The 22,465-nt window shown below is 47.9% G+C and overlaps 1 protein-coding gene across 6 annotated transcripts in view; it reads right to left on the bottom strand.

Moving 5' to 3' along the window:
- The window catches only part of ALG9 (ALG9 alpha-1,2-mannosyltransferase), a 34,761-nt gene extending 16,865 nt beyond the window's left edge, over positions 1–17,896 (bottom strand). The window contains exons 1-13 of one of the 6 annotated variants that reach the window (XM_072884462.1): positions 17,649–17,896; positions 16,830–16,968; positions 16,496–16,630; positions 15,604–15,674; positions 14,615–14,703; positions 13,473–13,608; positions 13,016–13,103; positions 12,768–12,873; positions 7,394–7,516; positions 5,341–5,495; positions 3,004–3,109; positions 2,091–2,238; positions 1,639–1,768 (exon numbers count right to left, since the gene is read on the bottom strand). In XM_072884462.1, coding sequence (XP_072740563.1) covers positions 1,639–1,768; positions 2,091–2,238; positions 3,004–3,109; positions 5,341–5,495; positions 7,394–7,516; positions 12,768–12,873; positions 13,016–13,103; positions 13,473–13,608; positions 14,615–14,703; positions 15,604–15,674; positions 16,496–16,630; positions 16,830–16,968; positions 17,649–17,749 — 1,527 coding nt within the window. In that variant the 5' untranslated portion in view covers positions 17,750–17,896. Of the gene's footprint in view, positions 1–1,638; positions 1,769–2,090; positions 2,239–3,003; positions 3,134–5,340; positions 5,496–7,393; positions 7,517–12,767; positions 12,874–13,015; positions 13,104–13,472; positions 13,609–14,614; positions 14,704–15,603; positions 15,675–16,495; positions 16,631–16,829; positions 16,969–17,648 lie in introns of all 6 variants that reach the window. The other 5 variants (XM_072884461.1, XM_072884464.1, XM_072884463.1 and 2 more) reach the window with 5 other exon arrangements.
- Positions 17,897–22,465: the final 4,569 nt, after the last annotated feature.

The raw sequence follows: 22,465 nt of genomic DNA on the forward strand, positions 1-22,465 counted from the left end.
GAAACACTGAGATTTACTCTTCAATTTTCAAGCAGAGCAGTAATAGATACTTACACTTGAAAGAGAGAGATCAGTCCCATTTCTGCAGCCATTAATTGGTTTTAAGCTGTCCATGGCTCAGATAATCCTTTTGAACTATTTGTTTTCTCCCCTTTAAATGACCAACAGAATTCATGCTATTTAGATTTATTTGCTATGATGGTCCTTTCCAGTGCTTGCTAACTTTTTTTTTTTATTAAATCTCAGTATGCTTGCACTTGTAAGCTCACTAAACTTGAGAAAACACCTTGTTCTCTTGGTGTTATTAGCAGGTCAGAAGTAAAAGTTTTAAAATCCCATTTAAAATTCACATTTAGTAGCTGATTTCTAATGTCCTAGACCCTTTTGCTTGCATGAGAAATAACAAAATTGTAGGGTGACATTAAGAAACAACCATGAAACAAAAGTGTGTTTTGCTCCATTAGTCACAGGCTGTGCACCAGGCAGCCAGCTGTCTGTGCTAAAAATATACCACAGTTAAAGATTTCGTAAATTAAATGCACTGCAGCAGACAGCTTCTCTCAGGTGGGAACACGCCTCCTTCCCGTTTCCAGTAACTACATAATGACGCTCAAAATAAGAGAGCTTTAACCCAGAAGACTGATCCCTGCTTTTACCCACACAGTTTGCTCCTGTGTTATAATACTGCCTTCCATCCACTTCTGTGAGCAGATCACAAGTGCCTGTACAATGTCTAACAGGCCAAAGTCATGAGCCACATAAACAAGCATATGTCTACTGTCTTCAGCCAGGATAGACCCACTCATGTAAACCAGAGACCTGGTCCATTACATATGAGTGCTTCCTATATACTGATTGGCATACCAAAGCTATCCTCCAAGGTGCTAAGAGAGAATGAAGAAAGGACTATGGATTTCTTGGCAGTTCCTCTCATTCAACCCTTAGGACAAAAAAGAAAGGATGACTAAATATCTAGTGCACTGCAAAGAATATTTAGTGCACTGCTAAGATTTAACCTACTAAATAATTTTAAAGAAGTTAGCTGACAATAATTTTAAAATATTCATATGTGTGCACTGTTTTTGTTTAGGTAACAGAATACAACCAGGAAAAGTAACAAATAAATAATACCAGTATACATTATCTTAACAGATTCCCATTGAAATCACCGATGCAATTGTTTCAGTGAAGTTCCAAATTAAGTTCCTCCTTCTCAGTTGCAAATATGATGAATACATTTATATTTAAAAAGAAAGGAAAGTACAAAGGAAAATTTCAATCCCTGCTCAGTGACAAACATTTTGTGGAGGGGATTTCAAACCACTCATTCAGTTCACTTTCCTGTGATCACAGTAACACATTATACTAAACCCAAAAGTGCAATAACTAGGAATTATTACTTCGTCTGCTTCTTTTTATTATTATTATTATGTCTTTAAATGAAAAATAGGCAGATGAAATGCAAACAGAAACCGCTCACATAAATGGCGAAATTTCCAAGTGCTGCTGAGAGACCATTTTTGTTCTGTAACTTGTATGGTCCCCGGGAAACAAAAAGGGGAGACCCAATCATAGCCATTATAATAATACAAATTATACAGTAAGGTAAGGAAAAGAAAACAGGAATATAATCCTTACATATCGAGATGGCTCTTCCTTGTTTTGGTCGTTCATGTCAGTGGGAATGATCCGTGTGGCCATTGGTCCCTTGGCAAACGGTTTTGGTAACTGACCCCTGAATTCTGACAGGATGAACTGGAGCTGCCAGCTGCAGAGAACAGTGTTAGAAAGCCCAGCAGGAAAATGCAGGCGCTAGTAACATTTTGTGTGGAGAAAATCAAAACCATAACCAAGGAGATTTAATTCCTGAGGGTAGACAGCCCTGCTAGAGGAGCAGTCACACTACAAAATTTCAGTAGCTTGTGACCAACATAATCTGCTGACAACAAACTTCGGAATCCTTTGTTTTGGATATGCTAGTGTCAACAGAGATACAAGATCTTCAAAGTTACTCCCATAAATACTTCTTATGAGAAGTGTCCCTCCTTATGAATCTCACCAAATTGCACCTTTTACATTAAACAACTTACTTATCTGGCAGGAGAAAGCTGCTTGGAAATCTGTGCCACTCCTTTCCCACGCAGACATTAACTGGTCTCCCCTCTGGCACAGTGTGAATACTTGGATCAGTAGCAATCCTGTGGAATTCTGGGTACAGGTCCAGGGGCCCATGGTAGCCTATGGAAGACAGAAAGTTGTAAATAAGGCTAAAGAAATAAGTGATATTTACATGACTACTTTTGAAAGACTACAAAAAATTGTTCATACCTAACTTTTTAACTGATAACTTCTTGAATAAATGAACTGGTCTATGCTAAAAAGTGGCTGGATTCCAAAGCTCCCCCTCCTTTTAGAAGTGCTTGTACCCTACCACCTTAATTCACATTCTCCTGTCCTGACTGTCAATGGCTACCATCAAGCAAAAAAATATTGATGAGGTGGGAAGGTTCACTGCATGGCTCTGATTCAAGAAAGTACTTAAGGACCATATCTAATCCATCTCCATTAAGGACACATGCACCTAATTACAGGTTTTACATGGGAAAACGCTTTTTCAAGTAGGATCATATGTTTGAAAGTTAAAGTATCTGCTTTAATACTAGTCTGGGTACAGGTTTTATATCAGTATAGTTGTACTGGCTGAAGGTGAAGGGCAGCAGATTTTTAACTGGCATAATTCTAGTGATACATTCATACATACATGAATACATACATACATTCATACATACATGTATGAATGTGCATGTACACACACACACGTATAATCATTCATTAATGGTGACCATTAGAACTTATTCCTTTCCCTGCAACAATGACATCCAAACTTTCGAGGTTCCGTATTTCTCCTGTGCTGCTATAATCAAAGCAGCACAACTTTGGCAGGTCTTAAGACTTGCCAAGACCAATACCCAGGAAAGCACAGAACAAGTCTAAAATACCAACCTCTGAATAAGGCAACAGAGCGTGACAATGACAAAAGGCCAAAGAGAAAGACAGTCCCCAGAGCCAGCCAGTTGGAGGAGACTGTGTAGTGTTCCAGGCGGTAGCGCTGGAATATGAAATGGTAACATTTCTGAGGAAAGATTAAAAAAAAAGACAATATAAAATTACTCAAACTCTGATATGTTTGGCAAAATTCTATTTTTCATAAGGACCTTACAGCAGTGCCTGCATCTCCCACCAGGTCTTTGGTCTTCATTTTTCCATTCAGACTCATAAAAAATGCACAGAAACTCACATGGTTCAGTCACATTTCTTAACTGATAATCTAGGGTATTTAAAGACATTTTCAGCTCTTTTCCCTAGGAAGGCCTCTAGTCAAGCTGTAAAGTGCTCTCTACCAGGGCTCCAGCTTGGTTGTTCCCAGGTGAACCAGCAGCAAGTGTCCCTTTCAGACACTTCCGTAGAACTTCCCTACACAGACAGACCTCATTTTCAATGCTGGACTGACTTCCTCTCTAACAGAAGTTCCATGACCCAGATTTACTGAGTGACCTATGGTTGTTTACCCTGTCTGCACAAACTACAGCTTTGAAGTGGATAAAAGAACACCGAGCACATTCTGCATCCACCTTTAAACACAAGCCACTCTGAAATTGTTAAAAGAAAAGCCCTTTAGGTTTTTCTAATTTAAAAGCCTTTCTGGGAATAGCCAGGAGGAAGTACATCCAATACTTGGCTTGGTCCCTCCATCCTGCTCTGCCTTTCTGCAGGAGTGATTATTCACTTCCTATCCTAATCTGGTTTCTGTTCCTCTTGTCTTGTTTGCATTTTTCTCATAACAGCCAGATCCACATGGTTTGGAGGAGTAGACTCTGACAAGCTTGTACTACTAGTGGGCAATCAGTTCTAAGTTCTCAGCTGGATACTGAATACTGGACAAAATGTCATCAGTGTTAAAATATGCAGGACAGAAATATACATTAGATTTTCCTAAAGCCATATTTGGCAAAGGTCCTAAACCATTGCCCTCTGATTAATGTTCTGACAGCACATAGCAATTCTCAGTCAGAGCCATAAAACTGCTGACATTACAGAGCTTGATCCTGTACGAATGCAAGGACTGAAACTCATCTGGGGTGCTCCAGCTTAGCACTGCAAAGCATCAGCAGTGATGGGAGATCAACACCCAGAATAGCAACTGACCAGGGGAAGAGTGAGAGTGATTGGAGGGGTGCAGGCAATGCTGGTGGGGAGCCCAGGACAGGAACAGCCAGCAGTGGTGCATAGCAGGACAGAGGAGTAATAGCAGAATGAGGCTGAACAGCTGGAACAGCCTCTAACAGGGACTAGTGACTGCATTCCTGCGCCTCTTTAACAGAGGAAAGATAAATAATTTTGAGCTTTGGGAAGGTTTATATCAATCTATATTAGTGCTTTACTCTGAAGTGTTTCAAATGATATTTACTAAACATCCAATTTTTGGCTCTTCCAAATGTCCAACAGAATTTCTTGATGCCTAAACAAGATCACTTTTCCTTTTTCAAATCAGTGAAGGCACTTCCTACACACACACATTCCTGCCCCTTAAAGCTTGCTTACAGCAGACAAAGGAGGCACAATGCTATAACCAAGTTACTAATCCTCATGACATCTCTTGGACGTTATGTTGTATTGGCACAACATCACAACTGCTCCTCACCAGAAATTCCTACTTGGGATGGGAAAACAACTCAAAGTCATCATGAAATAATTAGTGGCAAGGAAATATTCTCAACCATTTATCACTACACACAATCCCGGACAAGCTCCTAATGTGATCACCTTATAAAGCCATGAAATTTGATCTTTTTTTTACTGGGCTGTTAAGCAGTCTGCACTGAAGTCCAAGATTATTAGATGAGCTCATTCCATACGACATTCAGGAGGGAAATCCCAAATATTTTTGCTTTTACATCACATCTTACAGAGGGCTAATAGTTTTACACATGCTCTCAATCAACTGTACAGGAAGACTATGGTTTAACTTGTAAAATCAGCAACACACACACACATACTTCAGTATTAGAACAGCCATGCATTTTGCTTCCAGAGTCTCAACACCTATCCATGAAACATGGTTCAAAAATGAAAACTGTACCAGCTAACAGATTAAAGACGATGATCAAATGTTATGCATAGGACAGTCCTGAACTGTGTAATCAGTGCAGATTGTGTCACAGACACAGATACTCTGCAGATGTTCCCAAACTTTAGGAAGTGATATTAAAGAAGTCAGCTAGCAGTTATGCTTCCTAAAGGTATAAGCTCATTAAAAAACCACGTTCCACTAAAACTTACCTGAAGAGCAGACAGAGCCACAGCACCACAGAGACAGATGAGGGGATAGATGGGAAAGAGAAACCTCTCTTCTTTGTGGGGCTGACTGAAGAAAATCATGATCCAAATGTACATAGGAGCTAGTGTCAGCCAGTAGGGACGGCCCAGATTCTGAACTGAAAGAAACAAACACTCAGCAAAATAGTAATGGGGGGTTTATCCCACTCCCCTCTTGCACAATCATATCTCACATTCAAAAGCCCATTCTTCAGACCCAAACCATTGCCTTCAGACACAAACACACCATGTTCTGAGCAGCTGTGTTGCTAAAATCCAGGTAATGTCCAAACAGTCAGTACAGAGTTTTGATCAGAGAATTTTTGTAGATTCCTACAATACTAACAAATTCAACAGACTTTAGAAGACCAAAAGCAGAAAATAAGGGACTGCATTACTGAATCCAAGCAAGAGACAAAACCCATCAAGAATTGACAGGTCTGAATGGGTAGTCAGAAGTACTAGATTTCCTGCTGTGTATTATGCTATACATACAAAGATCAGAAAGGATCTCCTCTGGACCTACCCTTCCACTTACAAATGGTTGTTTAGCGACTGAAGTTTCCACAACCTTCATTGCTTCATTACAAAAATAACAGCATGAGAGGTCTCTCAGGCACCTTCTGCTTAACGGAGGAAATAACTGATTCAAAAATAACAACAATTACCCTGAATTTTAGTCACACTGAGGAGGGTTCTACAGTGCCTGACAATTTGCAGTCCCTTTTCTGCCCCCTTGCTACTCCCAACAGCAGAGTTAAGCAATTAAGCTAACGGCATTTCACAGACAGTAAGAACAAAGTACTTGGCAGAATTGCTCCTGCTGTTAAGTACAAGAACACCAAGTGAACAGCAGGAAATCTTGCATTTACAGGATCTCCTACTGAGCTTTTACTGGTTTCTGACAGTATGTCAGTCATATCCAAGGAACAGATATAAGCAAATACCCGTTAACACACACTTTCAGCAAGGATTATCATGTTATTGTTTCTTGTACTCAGTAAAAAATCAGAGAGCAAAGCACTAACTGGACTGATGAATCTGGAGGCTGCTGCTGATGCTTAATGAATCTCCCTTAGGAAAATAGCAGAGAAGGATTCACACTTCCTCAACACCTTTTTCCTCTCTAGAGTCACATGCCAAATGTCATGTGTTTAAACTGATGTCATTTAAGAGAAAGCCCAACGTGAAGTAGGGAATATTCTGGTTCCTCCTTTCTCTACTCTCAGTATATCCACACCTATGGGGACACTTCCCAAAGCATGGGGTAGCAAGACTGTCCTGCCAGGGCTCAGTCCTGCGAGTTGAAGAGCGCCTTTCACAGTGCACAGAAGAGTCGAGGTTCAGTCCCAACGTGGATGGCAGCAGCAGAGACCAGAGGATGCCTATTTGTAGGCTCAGCCCCAACAATCAAAAAGGAAATAGTAACTCTGTTCTCTCAAGCTGCTGCAGAAAACAGTCTAGGAGTGGTATAAAAAAGTAACATTGGAAGAGCCAGCAAAAGGTTCTCCAAGTAACTCTAAAGGCTACCATTGCCAGCTGCAGATAAGATGCAAAGAACAATGGATACATAGTTTCTTTCTCCCTTAACATTTCTGATGGGGCTATTTCTAATGCATTTGCATGTCTGGCTGAAAGTTATGTACCACACAACTTGTTAAGCTTACTCTGGGTATGGCTAGTTCAGCCTTCATAACAAATTGTTCTTCTTGAGGTGGAAGCAGGGAACATGGGAATTATCCTTAAAGAGAAAAACATGTTTCTGCCCTTTTGCAGACAGCACATGAGTAGATGCATCTCACTGCATGTTCTTTCTACACAGCAACTCCATTGTTGGGTCAATACTGAACTGAGTAATGAGCTCTAGGAACTTTCCTATTATTCCAAAGACTTTCCCTGAACCTACTTTCACTTCCAATAAAGGAAAGCTGCTCTTTGGCAGGCAAGCTCTCCCTTTAGTAACAAGGTTGAGATCCAGGCTGTCTGTACTTGGCTCTCACAGCTGTCTTGCACCCACCATGAAATTTCTGAAGCAGACATTCCATGAGATAAGTCAGTGGCAGCACAAGCAGCGCCAAAATAAATGCCACGTTGAAATTCAGAAAGCCATTGATGAAATAGAAGGACCAGGGTTCCGTACCTAAAGGATGAGAAAAGGAAACAAGAGTTTTTAAATACAAGCATGTATGAGATCTAGATGTAACAGCAGCTTCATTCCTTCTCTGCCTGACAGACTCAGACAATCAGCAGCAGACATTGATTCTCCCCCATTTATTCTCCCCATTGCAACCATATTGGAACCAAAGAATGGAAAGGGTGTGGACAGAAGATCTTGCAGTGGACAGAGGATACAGCCCCATGGAATGAGCCTGAGCCATCTCAATGCAGTCTCATGGTTCTGCCCCTCACCCATAAAACTGCCATAACAGTGCCATGAGAGTTAGTCAATAGCCATACAAATGCACTAGAGTATCTCACAATCATGTCTGCCCAAGAAACTTCATTGTCTTCCTTTTCAGAAATTATTTTTCTCCTTCTTTTTTCACTGGGTCATAGTCAATATCAAATCTGCTGCTCATGAGTCACAGGCCACTCTAACAGTCAGCCTTGCCCAGCAGAGTTCTGTGACACAGAACTCACCCTTGCGTTAAGAAAGCCTACACGGCAAGAAAGTAGAGGCGGAAACTTGTAAAACTAGGAAATTTGACTCCAAATTCATTCTTTCTAATTGCAGAGCAGTAACAGAGTAGTAACACAAAACCACACAATGTTAATAAGAGATCATTATAATTCTGGAGTGATGATGTATACTCCATGTTGGCAGAAATAGAAAATGTACTAGAAAGGAACAAGAAAAAGAGTTCACATTCACACTTCACCCCAACAAAGACTCTGCCACTAAAGTTCATCCAGATGCTAGTTTTGGTACCTCCTTAGAGTCAACACTATTTAAAATGTCCCTACTTCAATTTGTTCTTACAGTGTAGCTTCAAAAAAGAGCAAGCCAACTCTGCCTCCTAAGATGACATACTTGGGTATTGGTTCCAAGCTCTGAAGGATGGAAATTGAAAGAAATTCCAGTGCAACTGTAATTTATTTGGACTCTTAATTCAGGATGCTTAAAATCCTGAACAATAAGGAATACCAGTTCCTCTCCACACATTTGCCACTCTCTCAGTGTGATTAGCTCAATCAGTCAGTAAATGACACGCGGGGGCTTTAATCACTGCACTGTTGTGACATGTGTCACAAGCCGCAGCAATTTCCTGCAATCAGAGCCATTTAAATAGGGTCCATGTTGAAATTAATCAGACAACTGAAAAGCAGCAAGGAAAACCCGAAACCTCTGCAGCTCCTACAGCTAAGTATGATTAGAAGCTGCACTAGTAATGTCAGAAATATGCCATTGGAGTTACTAAGGCCAAGTCCAAGCAACTGAGGTTCATTTAGGAAACCTTTAGCTATTAGCACTGAAAGCAAATAGCAATTACAGATTTGGATTTTGGGGAGTAGGGGGCCTTAGGGGAGTTAATTACTAGAAATTCACCTTCTGTGTCTCTCCACCTGCCTCATAATTCTTGCAAGTCCCACATGAGCACAATCCTCAGCCTGTGAAAGGCTGAATATGGGATATGGTAGATTGAAAGAGCATGTCAAGTGATGGACATGACAGAGTTATCTGTATGGCAATACTGCAATAGTGCCAACGTCCCTTCCTTCTTCTCTAGACTCTGTTGGTGACTCTCCATATTTAAGGACTGCAATTCTAAATAATCACTGTGACAGACCTTGAACATGTGCAGAAAGCAAACCATTTTAGGACTGAAGCGTACTACCCTTCCTAGAAGTCAGGGCTGCTAACTGGGATATGTCTGTGAGGGAAAACCTGAGGCAGTCTGGGGTATCACACTGTAAATCTTCCAGTGGACATCTAGAAAAAGTGTGTGTAAAGGGGCCTTTGGTTTCTTCCCAGCCCTGCCACCTCCAGATTCTCTTCTGAGGCAATAGTACAGGTTCTAAAGACTTACAGCAGGGTTAGCACTGGTTAGGCCACTCCAGTAACTACTTCTGTGGAGCACCAAGGCCCCTCATTATATAAAAAAGGACTGGAACAGGGTTCCGTAGCCTGCTTCCCCACTCTCACTGCTATAAACAACAGCCACGTTATCATAGGAGATGCCAGGATGAGATAGAAAGCTTCTTAAACTGATATAAACTGTTACCCTCCAGTGTTTTCTGGCTACAGTTAAGCTGCATAGCACAGCCAAGTCCCAAATCTTTAAAGGATAGTACCAGGGACCATGCTGTCACCTTTCTACCTGCCCTGGTTGCTATGGAAAGTAAAGGAAATTAACTATGGCTCTCTCTAGTCTGGTCTCTGATTTGGTAGCCTAGGACTCAGGAATGAAGGACACTTCATGAAGCACACCCCCTCCACAATCCAGATACAGCCTTAAAGGCCCAGAGGTGTCCTGAGGGACTCTGCTAATAAAGAAGTCAGCTGGTCTGAAGCACAGCTTTAACAAAAAGGCTACTTTCTCAGATTTTTTTGCAGTGTGACTGAACTGCCCTGAAGAACTAAGCACTGGAACCTCCCCTCCTTCTCCAATGAGGGATTTTCTTCTCTGGGTGAGGAAAAAATAAAAAAAGGGGAAAAAAAATATGAGAGGAGAACAGTGCATTACACAGGCAAGCTAAATTATTCACAGACACCAGGCAAAAAGCAATAGGCTTGGTTACTGTGATGACTCACCCATTCAGAGGCATTCAGTCTCAATGCCTCCCAGGGCAAAATGCTTTTATTCTTGTTATCCACAACGACTCAAGGTGATCTGAGAAAGAACTGAAATATAAAAAAAGAACAACCCCATTGCATACATGAAGTCCTGGCCCAGAACATGGTCTTTCAAGCAGGGAGGGACACTGAAGAACTCTCCATGCACAGTACTGATGGGAACTTGCTTCCACAGCATTGCCTTCAGACCATGACAGAAAATTTAACTTCCTGCAAGTATCCCACATGCTAGAGCTAAGCAGATGTGGGCTGTAGGAGAGAGACTGATGAAAACAATGGGAAGAACACTGTGACCCAGTCAGTTCATGGCACTATGGTTCCATGGGGATAATCAACTGGAAGCACTGTCAGACACTGAGCCAGAAACTGGTTTGAACTTTTGTGCTCTGCGACAGGCTCCAGGAGCAATTCTAGAAATCAAACTCACACACAAGTTAATAGAACTTAACAAGCTACTATGCTGCAGCTTGACCACAGCAATGGTGAGTGTGGCTCAGGACAAAGCAGAGGAGTTGTAAAATAGGCTTAAGCTAAGGTGCCCCCGCTATGTTTGTCACAGGCTGAAAGCCTGCATGCAGACAGGAACTGTAGCTCAGCTGTTAAGCAGTAACTAAGCCGCAATAATTTGATCGTGAGTCACAGCCCTCATTCTAAGCAAGTCTGATTCAGTGCTAGTATAATAAACAGTCTGCTTTCTGCATTTCATTTATTTTCACTCTATTTAAGAACCAGGACTCAACAGAGCAAGGTGTCATATAAACAGCTCCAGCACATTCTGCCCAAGCTGAACAAAGCTTCCCAAAGTGCCATCGCACTGCAAGTCACAGCCAAGGCTCTGATCACAGGAAGTGGGACAAAACTTTTGTCACAAATTGTGTATTCTTAGAACATATGTACACAAAAACATCCCAAAGCCTCAGAATCAGGCTTAGGGATATATGCTTAGAAGCTACTTTCCCTTGGCTGTAGAAACCTAATCACCCCAGGGAAATATTCATTGTGCAGACTGTATTTATGCAGGATGGAATGTATTGCTAAAGACAAAAAAAAAAAAAAAAAAAAAAAGAAAAAAAAAAAGAGGAAAAGGAAATCGAACCGTGACTCCAGAACTCCAGTCTGCAGGCAAAAGGAAAAATACTGTGGTGCTTACACTGAAGATGATATGGGTTGATGACTCTGCAAGCTCCAGCAGTTCCTGCTCCCATCATGTGAAAGTTGGGAAATCCCAGCTCCAAAGCCAAGAGGGATTGGCCAGCCTTTCATCTCCCCTGGTAGTGTTATTTTTCCCAAGTGTTTTGAAGCTCTCTAAACACACAGCATTGTCCTGGCCACATTGCATTAAAGAGCAATTTCAGGCAGGCTCTTTTACTAGCCTGAGGATGTTATATGAATGTCACTATGAATAAAACACTTCAGAATAGATTGGTCCCTGGAGGCTTCTGGAAACAACTCATGCACCAGTGTGGAAAAGGTCAGGCACAAGCCGATGCCAAAACCTATCAGAGACAGAGCCTGGAGTTTCCTTACAGAAAATTCACAGCAACAGACTTCAGAACCTTCCTGCAGAGATGAATCATGGCAAAGCAGCTGTTGCCCTGCTGTGCCACAGCACAAGTAACAAATCACCACTCAGCACCACCCAAAATGGCCCTTCAAATGAACCAACAAATATGGCTTGCAGGGCACTGCCAGAGAAAGACTTGCTGCTAACCACTGCTGAACCCCTCCAAGAATATCTCGACAGGGCTTAAACAGATGACAGTGATGACGCAGGGACCCTGCACCCTAAGCTCCCTGAAGCCTCTGCCAGCCTATCTGAAGCCCTGCCAGAAATAGAATACTTTTCTACTCTTCAGCTCTAGAAGTACATGACATGAACAACTTAGTGCAGTGGCAGCTCCCAAACAAACAACACAGTATTGCTATCAAGGTTCAGACCTGAGATTTGGGTCACACAGTATCCTAAATGGCCAGTACCAGGGAACCCCTCGTAGGCAGATGATTTGCCTGCAGATTAGATGCCTTTATGGTAACCTCAGATTCTGCTTGCCAGCAAAGCCCAGGCCATACACTGCCAAGAAGTAAGGAGATTCCCAAGGCACAGCATGGACTCAAGAAGACTGCAGAGACCTGATGTAAACTGAAAGAACTATGGATTCTGCACTGTTACGCACTATCCCAAGGTTCTGCACCTTGACTGTGAGGAACAACAGCCAAGAACTCGATTAAAGCTGACAAACACACACATATATCATTTCTGCCCACTGCACTCGCATAGCATCCAGACACGTTTGCTACTAACAGTTCTCTACTGTGACGCTGAGACATCTCACGACGGTTTACAGAACTTGAAAGTGAACAAAACCAGCTTAACTCACAAGCGTGGAGAAATCCGACAATGGCCTGCGGATTCCCAGCTCGAGAGAGACATCCTGTGGCAAAAAGCTGAAACTGCAGCCCTTTGGAGCTTGCAGGCTGCTTTTGCTTTAGAGTACGTCAGAAAAAGGATTGGCAATCAAGACCTGGTGGGTCACGGTAGAAAGACAGTAGCAAGAAAACCGCCGACTCCCTTCCTGTCTTGTTACCTTAAACTCACCATAGAGATCAGGTCCGTGAGAAGTGAAGACATTGTATAAAACAATGTTGAGAGGTGCAACTACCAGCTTCCCATAGTAATAGCTGTCCACAACTACCAAGGGCACCTGGAAGAGAGCATCTATTATTTAAAGTGCCAGAAGCTTTTGGCTGGACCGCCCAAAAGTTCCATGTGATTTTCTTAATGGAACCCACCCCTTCTACTGCAGGCCCAATCCATTCCCTCTCTGAGTTGTTACAGGCACTTACCAAAAACAGGATCAATGACACCACACACCAGTTTAGGAAACTTTTCCACCTCTGCTTCAGTATCAACAAGTCAAAGGCAATAGGAAGCCTGAAAGAGAGACCAGGTATCAATGGGAGGCTTTGTCTTTCCCCACTGCAGGTTTTCCTGCCCATTCAAAGAAAGTGGGGCAGTAGCTGGAAGAGAACCATCACTTCACTGGGCTCTGCTTCTACTGCATATTCCAGTCATCCAACTCAGGTCTTACTTTCAGCATATTAGGGTCAGGAAATCTTCCCAACCTAAGTTCTTCAAAAGCAAACAAATCAGGCTATGGAAGCCTGCAGCAATGATCCTGCACTAGGCTGGCAGCTCAGTCTCTGCTAGTTTCTTCCTCCAGCTCTCCAGCCCCTACATTCTCCCCAACCAAGCAAGAAACATTTGACAAAGTGCAAAACTCCTGAGCCCTCCTCTCCTTACCCAAGAGCTGCACTGAAGGGCCAGCCCAGAAGGGCTCCAGCGGCCACCCCCAGCACTGCTACAGAGGTCTTGTCCATATACCAGCCAGTCATGGCAATCACCGTGGTGTACATGCAGAAACTGCTTGGGAGGAAAGCTGCAACACAAAGAAAGAAAGGGGTTAGCACAGCTTTCCCACAGTGGGAGAACTGCAAGAAGCCAAGATAAGGCTAATAATCTCTCATTCATTCCATTGGAGCTGGGATGCTATACTGGACACTGTCATTTCAGTGAAAGCAAAAAAGAGGGTTCTTTTTTTTTGTTCTGCCAAGACCAGAAATACTTCCTTTAAGTATGAAGGCCTCTTTCCTCAGTGGCACTCAGCAGTGGTAACCAGTTGACAGCATCCATGGTTACCACTTGTAACACATGCTGCACCCTCTATATTCTGATAGGTTGAAAAAAATGAAACGAACCTGCTCAAGTGGCAGCAGAAAATGTGAGCTGACTGGGTACAGTCTCTGAAACAACTGGGCGGAGACTGGTGGGAAGTAAGTGAAGAATGAGGAGACATAAGACACTGCAAAAACAATGAAGGGAGTCCTTTCTCCACTCACCATAAACAAAAAAGGGTAAAATAGTAAATCGCAGCATTTGTAAGTTGTGGTATTTCCCTTTAAGTTTCTGTATGCACGCAATACAGAAAACCTTTGCTCAAAGTCTCTCTTTGCACTTTACTCAATACCTACAGCAGGTGTTTTATAAGTCTTACAGTGGTTGGCTAGTACAACCAGCCAGAGAGGACAGGACACAAAGGCAAATAACAATGCCAAAATATGACCCTCCTTCCTTGGATTAAAATATGTTCAAGGATGGTAGGCCAAGACCCTGTTTAAAAGGCACAGCCCATTGCAGAGAGACTGGAGGCAGCAATAGAAACAAACATGCCCTGGAAATGGAAAGATACAAGAGAGTAATGCAGGGAACATCATTTGAATCAACACTTATTCTGTCATCACACCTGCCATGAGAAATACCTGCAACAGAATACAACAAACTATTGCTACAGAGATATTTTAGTGCTGTGGATTTTCTTCTCTCTGGACCTGTCTTTGGTTTCTATGGACAGAGTAATTGTCAGTATCATCACTAAGCAAACTGACCTGCAGATGAGCAAAACATCCCAGTGCTGAGTACTAAGAAGGCCAACATCAGCCGGCTCACATGTAGCCCAAACTTCTTGCACACGGCCCTAAGGAAGCAAGAGAGAATTAGAGACCACAAAAATATCCTCAGTATATAAAAGAACAGTACCCAATGCATGCAGAACACAAACAATCCATGGAGCATCCTGAGAGCTTTAAGGTGGGTGATTCTCATTACTCAGCCACTGAAGGCAACCTGACTGCCTCTGGCCTGGGATTTCAGATCCTCGTAAATTACACTAGTGCAAAACTCTAGAAGAGACTTGGCTTCTACCAGTGTCAGTTGTGCTCGCGCAAATCTCAGGAACTTAGGGATTCTGCGCTGCTGTAGCAACATCCATCTATCTAAGATTTTCACCCCTCACTAAATCCCATCTTGCAATAAGCCACATCTCACATTCTTAAAACCAGACTATTGCCAACAGAAAAGTCATGGAAGGTAATAGTTTGAGAGTCACAAATGCAGAGGCAGCAGGTAAAAATAAAAATCCAGCTTAGACAAGATAATTGTATGTTCAGGCTACTGCTTTTAGTGGATGTAAACACCATTGGCAGATACATTACAGACAGCAACAATCAGTGTATTCCACTAAAATTCCACTATCATAAGCAAACACAGCACCAGTCTCTCCTCCAGCAGAGCTCAGTTTACAACACTCCCACCCTGCTTGCTGGCATCAGTAAGAAAATTAGCGTAGCCAACAAAATGCTGGAGTGGAGATGTGGGTGGCAGATCTGAGAATAAAATTTTTTCCTAACAGTGGAATTCTGACCAATATTTCATTAAGTTATCATGAGAACCCATATTTTCAAGGTTCACTGTGAAGTAGCCCAATTTACCAGACACATCTATGCATGAGCTTCAGAGTGTATTTCCTGTGGCAATAACTGAATATGTTACTCACATTGCTCCAAAACATTCACTGTAGACACCTTCTAATACTCACTTGTAGAAGTAGAGTTCACAAATGCAGCTCAGGAAGGCCAGGAAGCATCGGAGGAAATAGAAGATAAGAACCTAGGAGACATACTCAGAGTCTGAACGAGGTTTGCAATTAAGCTTATGCACCTATTACTTAACAAGTCGGTCCCAAGAACAAAAGTTCTGAACAGGATGGAGCAAGTTTGGCCATGGTAAACGAGCCTATTCTTGTAGACCCAGATCCCATACCAAGGGATGCTGAAGAACCCAGCAGCTCAAGGCCTAGCCATCTAACACTGAAGTCCTTTACAACACAGAGAATGAACACAGCCTGCTGAACTTACCAGAACTACCTCTCTTTTGTTTTCTGTTTTGCAGAAACACGCCAAGTATGGCAATGGATACCCAAGCAGAATGCACATTCAGTGCCTCTTCTTTTACATTTCTGTGAGTTCAGTTTGCAATATCCCTTGCAAAATACTAATCTTTTTTTTAATAGTTTATTGAAAAAAAATCAAAACAGTCACTGATAGCTGGCACAGAAAACAATACAGGCTTCTAAAGCATCAGGGTGAAACTCACAGGGGTGAATGAGAGCCCGTGGCTGCCAGGTAACTGTCTCCAGGCCTTCACACACTCAAAAGGCCAAGGAGGTACCAGCCCCTCTGGGACAGCTTCTCAATCAAACCGGAGCCTGGCAGCATTTCCCTGCAACTTCCCAATCACTTTTTCTTGGATCCTGTTGAGTTAGCTCACAAACCCTTCCAAATCCTTACAGGGAGGTTAGTATTTGTAAATAAATTAGTGTTTTGTAAACACTAATTCTCTTACCTCTGACAGCAAACAAAGCAGCTGTTTAACACAGACTAAAGGCATGTTTATTCATCACAAAAGAAGCTTTCACACATCTGATTTACCTTGTTAGTTTGTAGGACTTTAGCATGGAACAAGGCTGGTAAGGCATGAAGCCACAGGTAAGCATAGGAGCGGATGGCATAGGCTGGAGAGTATTCCCATGTCTGAAACCCCTTTCCATAAACGAGGTAGTGTGTCTACAATGGAGATTAAATAAATAAATACATAAACATGCATCGCACAGAGTAGACAGTTTTGCACTTCCCATCTCTGAATTCTTGAGTAAGAAAATTTTTCTTTGAAACACAGAGATTAGCACAAGGTTCTAGATAAATCTGCATTTGCACAGGTCAACTACAAATTCCCAGGTATCTCCAAGGAAAGAAAGCCACCTACCGGTTCCCAATAGTTAAACGTCTCATCACAATCAGAGATGTTGCTTAAGAGAGCTGCACAGAACCTGGCTGAGATGAGACACTTGAAAGCTGTTGACCCTTCAGGGGCCCAAACTTGTCCTGCTTTGCTCCCAGATGATCTAATCCAAAGAAAAAATACAAATATGCACCAAGAAGACCCAGTAACAAGATCAAGACTGCCAGTGTGACACTAGGCAAAGAACTGACAAGCGCATTTGCATCTCTGTCATTTAAGCACTTTGTAAGTACAGATGAGTCTTTCATTCACTGCTTTCTTTGGGGCATGCCAGCTCCCCCCCCCAGGAAGCACCATCACCCCCCCTCACCACACCGGAGCAACGGCCCTGAGTGATTAACCCACCGCTGCAAGACAGCCCCGCCAGGACCTCCCCCTCCTCCCCCCAACAATAGAGAGCAAGGCCACGCGCTCGCTACCGCAGGGCCGGGAGGAGCTCCACCGAAGGGAGACCGGGGAGACCGACTTCCACAACACACACCAACCCGGCTGGGCACCCACCACGGCCACCCGATGCGGGGCTCACTCGGGGCCGTGGGTACGTTGAGCCGTAAAAACCCAGCAGCCAGGAAGTACCTGGGCGGGTGCTCGCAACTGACACCGCCCTGCCAGCGTTAGGGCTGCTGGGCCCCGAACGACAGCTGCTATCCCGCCCGAGTGACGGTTGCAGAACCCTCCCCCGCGAGACGGCCGCGCGCTGCCCGGGGAAGGGGGCACGCGCCCGGCGCCCGCTGCAGCCCGGCCCCCGCTCCCCGCGGCCCCGCCGCCCGCTCCGCCACCTACTCCAGGCGGGCCTCCTCCACGCCCGCGGCCTCCGACCGCGGCCGGGCCGACTCCCCGCCACCTCCAGCCCGCGGCCGCTGCCGGGCCCCCTTGGCGGCCATGCCGAGTACGGGAAGCCGAGCGCCCGCTCACTCCCGCCAGCGGACGAAACGAGAGCGGTGCCGAAGCCGCCGGCCGCCATGCCGGGTGTGGGCACGGGCGCGCGCCTCCACGCCGCGTGCGCGGACGGCCGTAAGCGCGCTTTTCCCGAGGACAGCGCGTGTGCCGCGCCGCGGACGGCCCCGGGCAGGCGCTGTGCAGGCACACTGCTGCACAGGGCACCTGGCCCAGAACAAGGTTCCCTCGCCCACCCGCGACGGCAGCGCTTCTGCGAGGCGGCCGCTCTCCCCTTCACACACGTGCGCGACCGTTGCAGCCCCGCGGCGGCGGCTGCTCCCCCCCGCCCGCGCCCCCTTCCCTGCCCCTGCCCCTGCCCGGGCAGAGTTGGGCAGGAAAGTCGCTAAATGGGGAACACAACAGTTGGAGAAAGCATTTTATTGGGTACCCCCAGCACTGAATAGCTGGGAAAAGGGCAGCGACAGCAGCTGTTTCGGGACAGAGAGGAGAAACATGTTCTTCCAGAGGCTGAGGTCCACTGGCTTCCTCTCCCGTGCAGGTGCTGAAAGAGAAGCATTCAGAACGGGGGAAACCACTTCAAAATCCCTGCTCTCAAGTACTCGTCCCCCAGCATGCACACAGCCTCAAAGGACACTTCGGGTGTCTGCAGAGCCCTTCCACTCCCCACAGCTGGTGCAGCAACATCAAGGTACAAAAAGTAGTTTTGAGACAACTTTGGGAAGTCGTGTCATCTTAACGCAGAACCGGAGCAGCTTCTAAAAATCTCGGGAACTGCAATGAGCCAAGTACCTGCTCCAGAGGCACAGAAAACATCCCCAAAGGGCCAGGGATGCTTTAGGTGACGGCAGCCCCGAAGACAGGGAGATCCCCTTCCCAGGAGTGCCTTTCTCTTGCCCCTTCTTGAGCCCACTGCCGCTCCTCCTCTCGCTCGCTCCTGCCTCGCGGTTCCTTCCACACACGGATGGAAGGAACACAGATGGATGCCTCTTCTTTCTTCTTCACCGGCAGCTGCTGCAAAGGCAGGAGGACGCGCTCAGGACCGAGAAGCCCCCGCTCCTCCGCCTGGAGGACAGAGGGACGCCGGGCCGGCCCGCGGAGGGAGCTCTCCACAGCACCACCCGACCCCGGCCGTCCACCCACACCTACCCCCAGCCCCTAACACCCCCCACCCCCCCCGGAAAAAAACCTCGCCGATCGGCTTTTCTCACCGGATTGGTGCTCCGGTGCTCCCCCCGGGCGCCACCCCTGCAGCCTGCGGAGTTCCAGCCGGTGCTGGAGCTGGGCTCGGAGGCGGGCACCCTGGGCAAATGAAGCTGGGCCGGCAAAGCAGCGGCCAAAGAGGCCGCGCCCCTGCTTACAGGGGGCTCGAGCCGCTGCCTGGACTGCAAAGCGCCCGGGACTCCAGGGCACTGGCCGGGCCCTGGCTTACAGGGCGGCCCTGGTCCCAAAGGCCCACGGAGGCTCCTTCTCTCCGATTCAGGGGCACCCTGACCCGCACCCCGCTAACGGGGCGGTCACCCCACACAGGCTGCCAGCTGAGCGCTATCAAGAGTGCTGGGCACGTTCTGCCCTGGAGGCAGGTGAATCGGCAGCGGTGGCTGGTGACTTTGGCACGGGCTTTTCCCGGGAGGTTCTGGGGGCTTGGGCAGAAACACTTCCTGAGGTGGGCTCCTCACCACTTGGGAGAAGCTGCTGCTTCAATGCAGAGCAGCTGGTTGGAAAGTGGCTGGTGTTTGGGGCCTGCAAGTGGTGCTGGCCACCCTAAATCTGCTGCCCTGCTCTGCCCTGCACTGCCCTGCTCTGCCCTGCCCTGCCCTGCTCTGCCCTACCCTGCCCTGCCATGCCCTGGTCCCCTTTCCCTCTGCTCTCAGCCCCAGGAGCAGCTTGGGAGAAAGGGAGCCACAGGGGAAGGCGGGAGGCTGGGGGGAAGGGGCCCGTTCCAGGCCTGCAAGCGGGGCCCGGGTCCTGCCCAGGCAGCCCTGGCACTGGGAAGCCCTTTTATTGCCTTGAGCTGGGCCACTGCTCTGGAAGCAGGGCTGGGGCCTCTGCTCGTTAAGCCTCCAGGCTGCTGGGCACCACAGGGTGAGAAAAGCGGGTCTAAGACGGCCGAGCCTGAAGGGGTAGGGGGCGGAGGGAGGAAGGACGGCCAGGGGTCAGGGAGCGCTGTGGGGAGGTCCCTCCAGGGGCCGGCACCCCTCTGTCCTCCGGGCGGAGGAGCTGGCACTTGACTGCGCCCTCCTTCCTCGGCAGCAGCTCCTGGAGAAGAAAGAAAGAAGAGGCATCCATCGTGTGTGGAACTGCGAGGCAAGAGCGAGCAAGAGGAAGAGCGGCGTTGGGCTGAAAAGAGGGAAAGAGAAAGGCGCTCTGGGCAAAGGGACCTCCCTGTCACCAGGGCTGTGGTCACACAAGAGCATCCTTGGCGCTCTTGGGATGGTTTTTATGGCTCTGGGGGAGGTACTTGGCTCAGTGCAGTTCCCTAGATTTTTAGAAGCCATTCCAATTCTCTGGTAAGAAGACAAAGCTTCCACATTTTTGTCCCTGAAAGGCCGGGGCCAGGGGCACCCGCCTGCTCACAGGGGGTCCCTCCAAGCACCGGGGGCACGCACAGCCCTACTTACAGGGCGGTCCCCCTCGGCTCAGCACTCGCTCCCGACAAGCCCCACGGAGCCCCAGGCTCCGACCTGCGCCCGAGTTACGGGCTGGCCGTCCTGGCTGCAGCACGACACCACGTCTTCGGGAGCCCAGGGAGCGACCTCGACCCCAACGGCGGAGGGAGGTCACCCCAGCCAAAAGCAGCGCCAAAGGCGGGACCGCGCCCTCTGGCACCGCGCTTCCTCAACCTGCACCCTCTCAAGGGCGAGGGAGGGCTTGCTCCTGTTGGCTGGCTAAAGCAGCCCCTCAGCCCTGCCTACAGGGGGGTGGGGCTGCTCCTGGGGACAGAGGGCTCCACGGCTCGTGACACACGCCCCGAGCGCGGGGCTGTCACGCTGGCAGGTCGCCAGCAGGACAGGCGGCCACGCAGGCAGAGACCCAGGCCCTGACTACAGGCAGGTCGCGCTGCCCGCGCTACGGCTAAGCGGCTTCGCTCTGTCCTTAGAAAGAAGGGGCAAGCCTGGACCTTCCCTCCGCTCGCGGGCTCAGAGGGGACCCCCCCGTTGCTGCACAGAGCCCTTCTCTCCCTCCTGGGAAGTTTAGGCTAAGTACGCTGCAGCAATTTTAACAGGGGCCTAAACAAGAAGCTCATTCGCTCACTCACTCACACAGACACAGACACAGATACAGAAACAGACACGGACAGGGAAAAACAGAACTTCCCGGAAGAGAGAGCGAGCTCTGTGCAGCCAACGCCTGGGGAGCCATCCCTACCCCCGAGCAGGAGAGGAGAGCCTCAGACCTGCCCCCCGGGCTGCATGGAGGCCCAGAGGGGCCTCAACACGCCAAGGGGCTTCACGGGTGGCCAAGGGGCAACTGCCGTGACACGCCCCGACTCCAGGGGGTCATGCTGGCCAGGCCACCAGCAGGCAGAAAGCCGCCAGGGCCGCAGGAGGGGAGTGGGGAAACGGCCCTCCCCTGCTTACAGGGTGGGCCTGGGGTCCAGAGAGCTCCATTTCCCCCTCGGGTGCGGAGACGGCGGCTCTCACCCTCCTTACAGGGTTGCCGCTCTCTCCGGGCAGCCAAACCATGGGGCAACATGGCAAAAGGCCAAAGACCGAGCCCTGGTTACAGGGAGGTCACCCGGCACAAAGCCAGCCAGGGCACCAAAGGTGCTGGCAATGCTCTTGTGTGACCACAGCCTTGGTGACAGGGCGGTCCCTTTGCCCAGAGCGCCTTTCTCTTTCCCCCTCTTCAGCCCACTGCTCCTCCTCTCGCTCGCTCTTGCCTCGCAGTTCCACACGATGCCTTGTTTTTGTTCTCCAGGAGCTGCTGCCAAGGAAGGAGGGCACAGTCAAGCGCCAGCTCCTCCGCCTGGAGGAGAGAGGGATGCCAGCCCCTGGAGGGAGGTCCCCACGGCACTCCCCGACCCCCGGCCATCCTTCCCCCCTCCTACGCTCTGCCCCCCCGGGCTCACCCACCTTAGACCAACCTTTCTCACCACCATGGTGCCCAGCGGCCCGGAGGGGGGCAGAAGAGCAGAGGCCCCAGCCCTGCTTCCAGGGCGGTGGCCCAGCTCAAGGCAATAAAAGGGCTTCCCAGTGCCAGGCCTGCCCGGGCAGGACCCGAGCCCCCCTCACAGGCACGACCCAATGCCAGGAGAGGGCCCTTTCTTCCCAGCCTCCCACCTTCTCCCGTGGCTCTCTTTCTCCCAAGCTGCTCCGGGGGCTGAGAGCAGAGAGAAAGAGGGCTAGGGCAGGGCACGCCCAGCCCCACACATCTCAGCCCCATGCCTCTGAAAGGCCGGGGCCAGGGACACTCGCCTGCTTACAGGTGGTCCCTCCCAGCACCTCCCATTGAGCACAAGGGACGCACACAGCCCTACTTACAGGGCCGTCCCCTTCGGCTCGGCACGCTCAACAAGCCCCATGGAGCCCAAGGCTCTGACCTGCACCCAAGTTACGGGCTGCCCATCCTGGCTGCACCACAACACCATGTCTTCAGGAGCTCCACCTCCCCCCCAGGTGCCAAGACGGTGGCTCTCACCCTCCTTACAGGGTTGCCCCTCTCTCCGGGCAGCCAAACCATGGGGCAACATGGCAAAAGGC

Source organism: Ciconia boyciana, chromosome 20 (assembly GCF_034638445.1).
Source record: "Ciconia boyciana chromosome 20, ASM3463844v1, whole genome shotgun sequence".
NCBI classification, from domain to species: Eukaryota; Metazoa; Chordata; class Aves; order Ciconiiformes; family Ciconiidae; genus Ciconia; species Ciconia boyciana.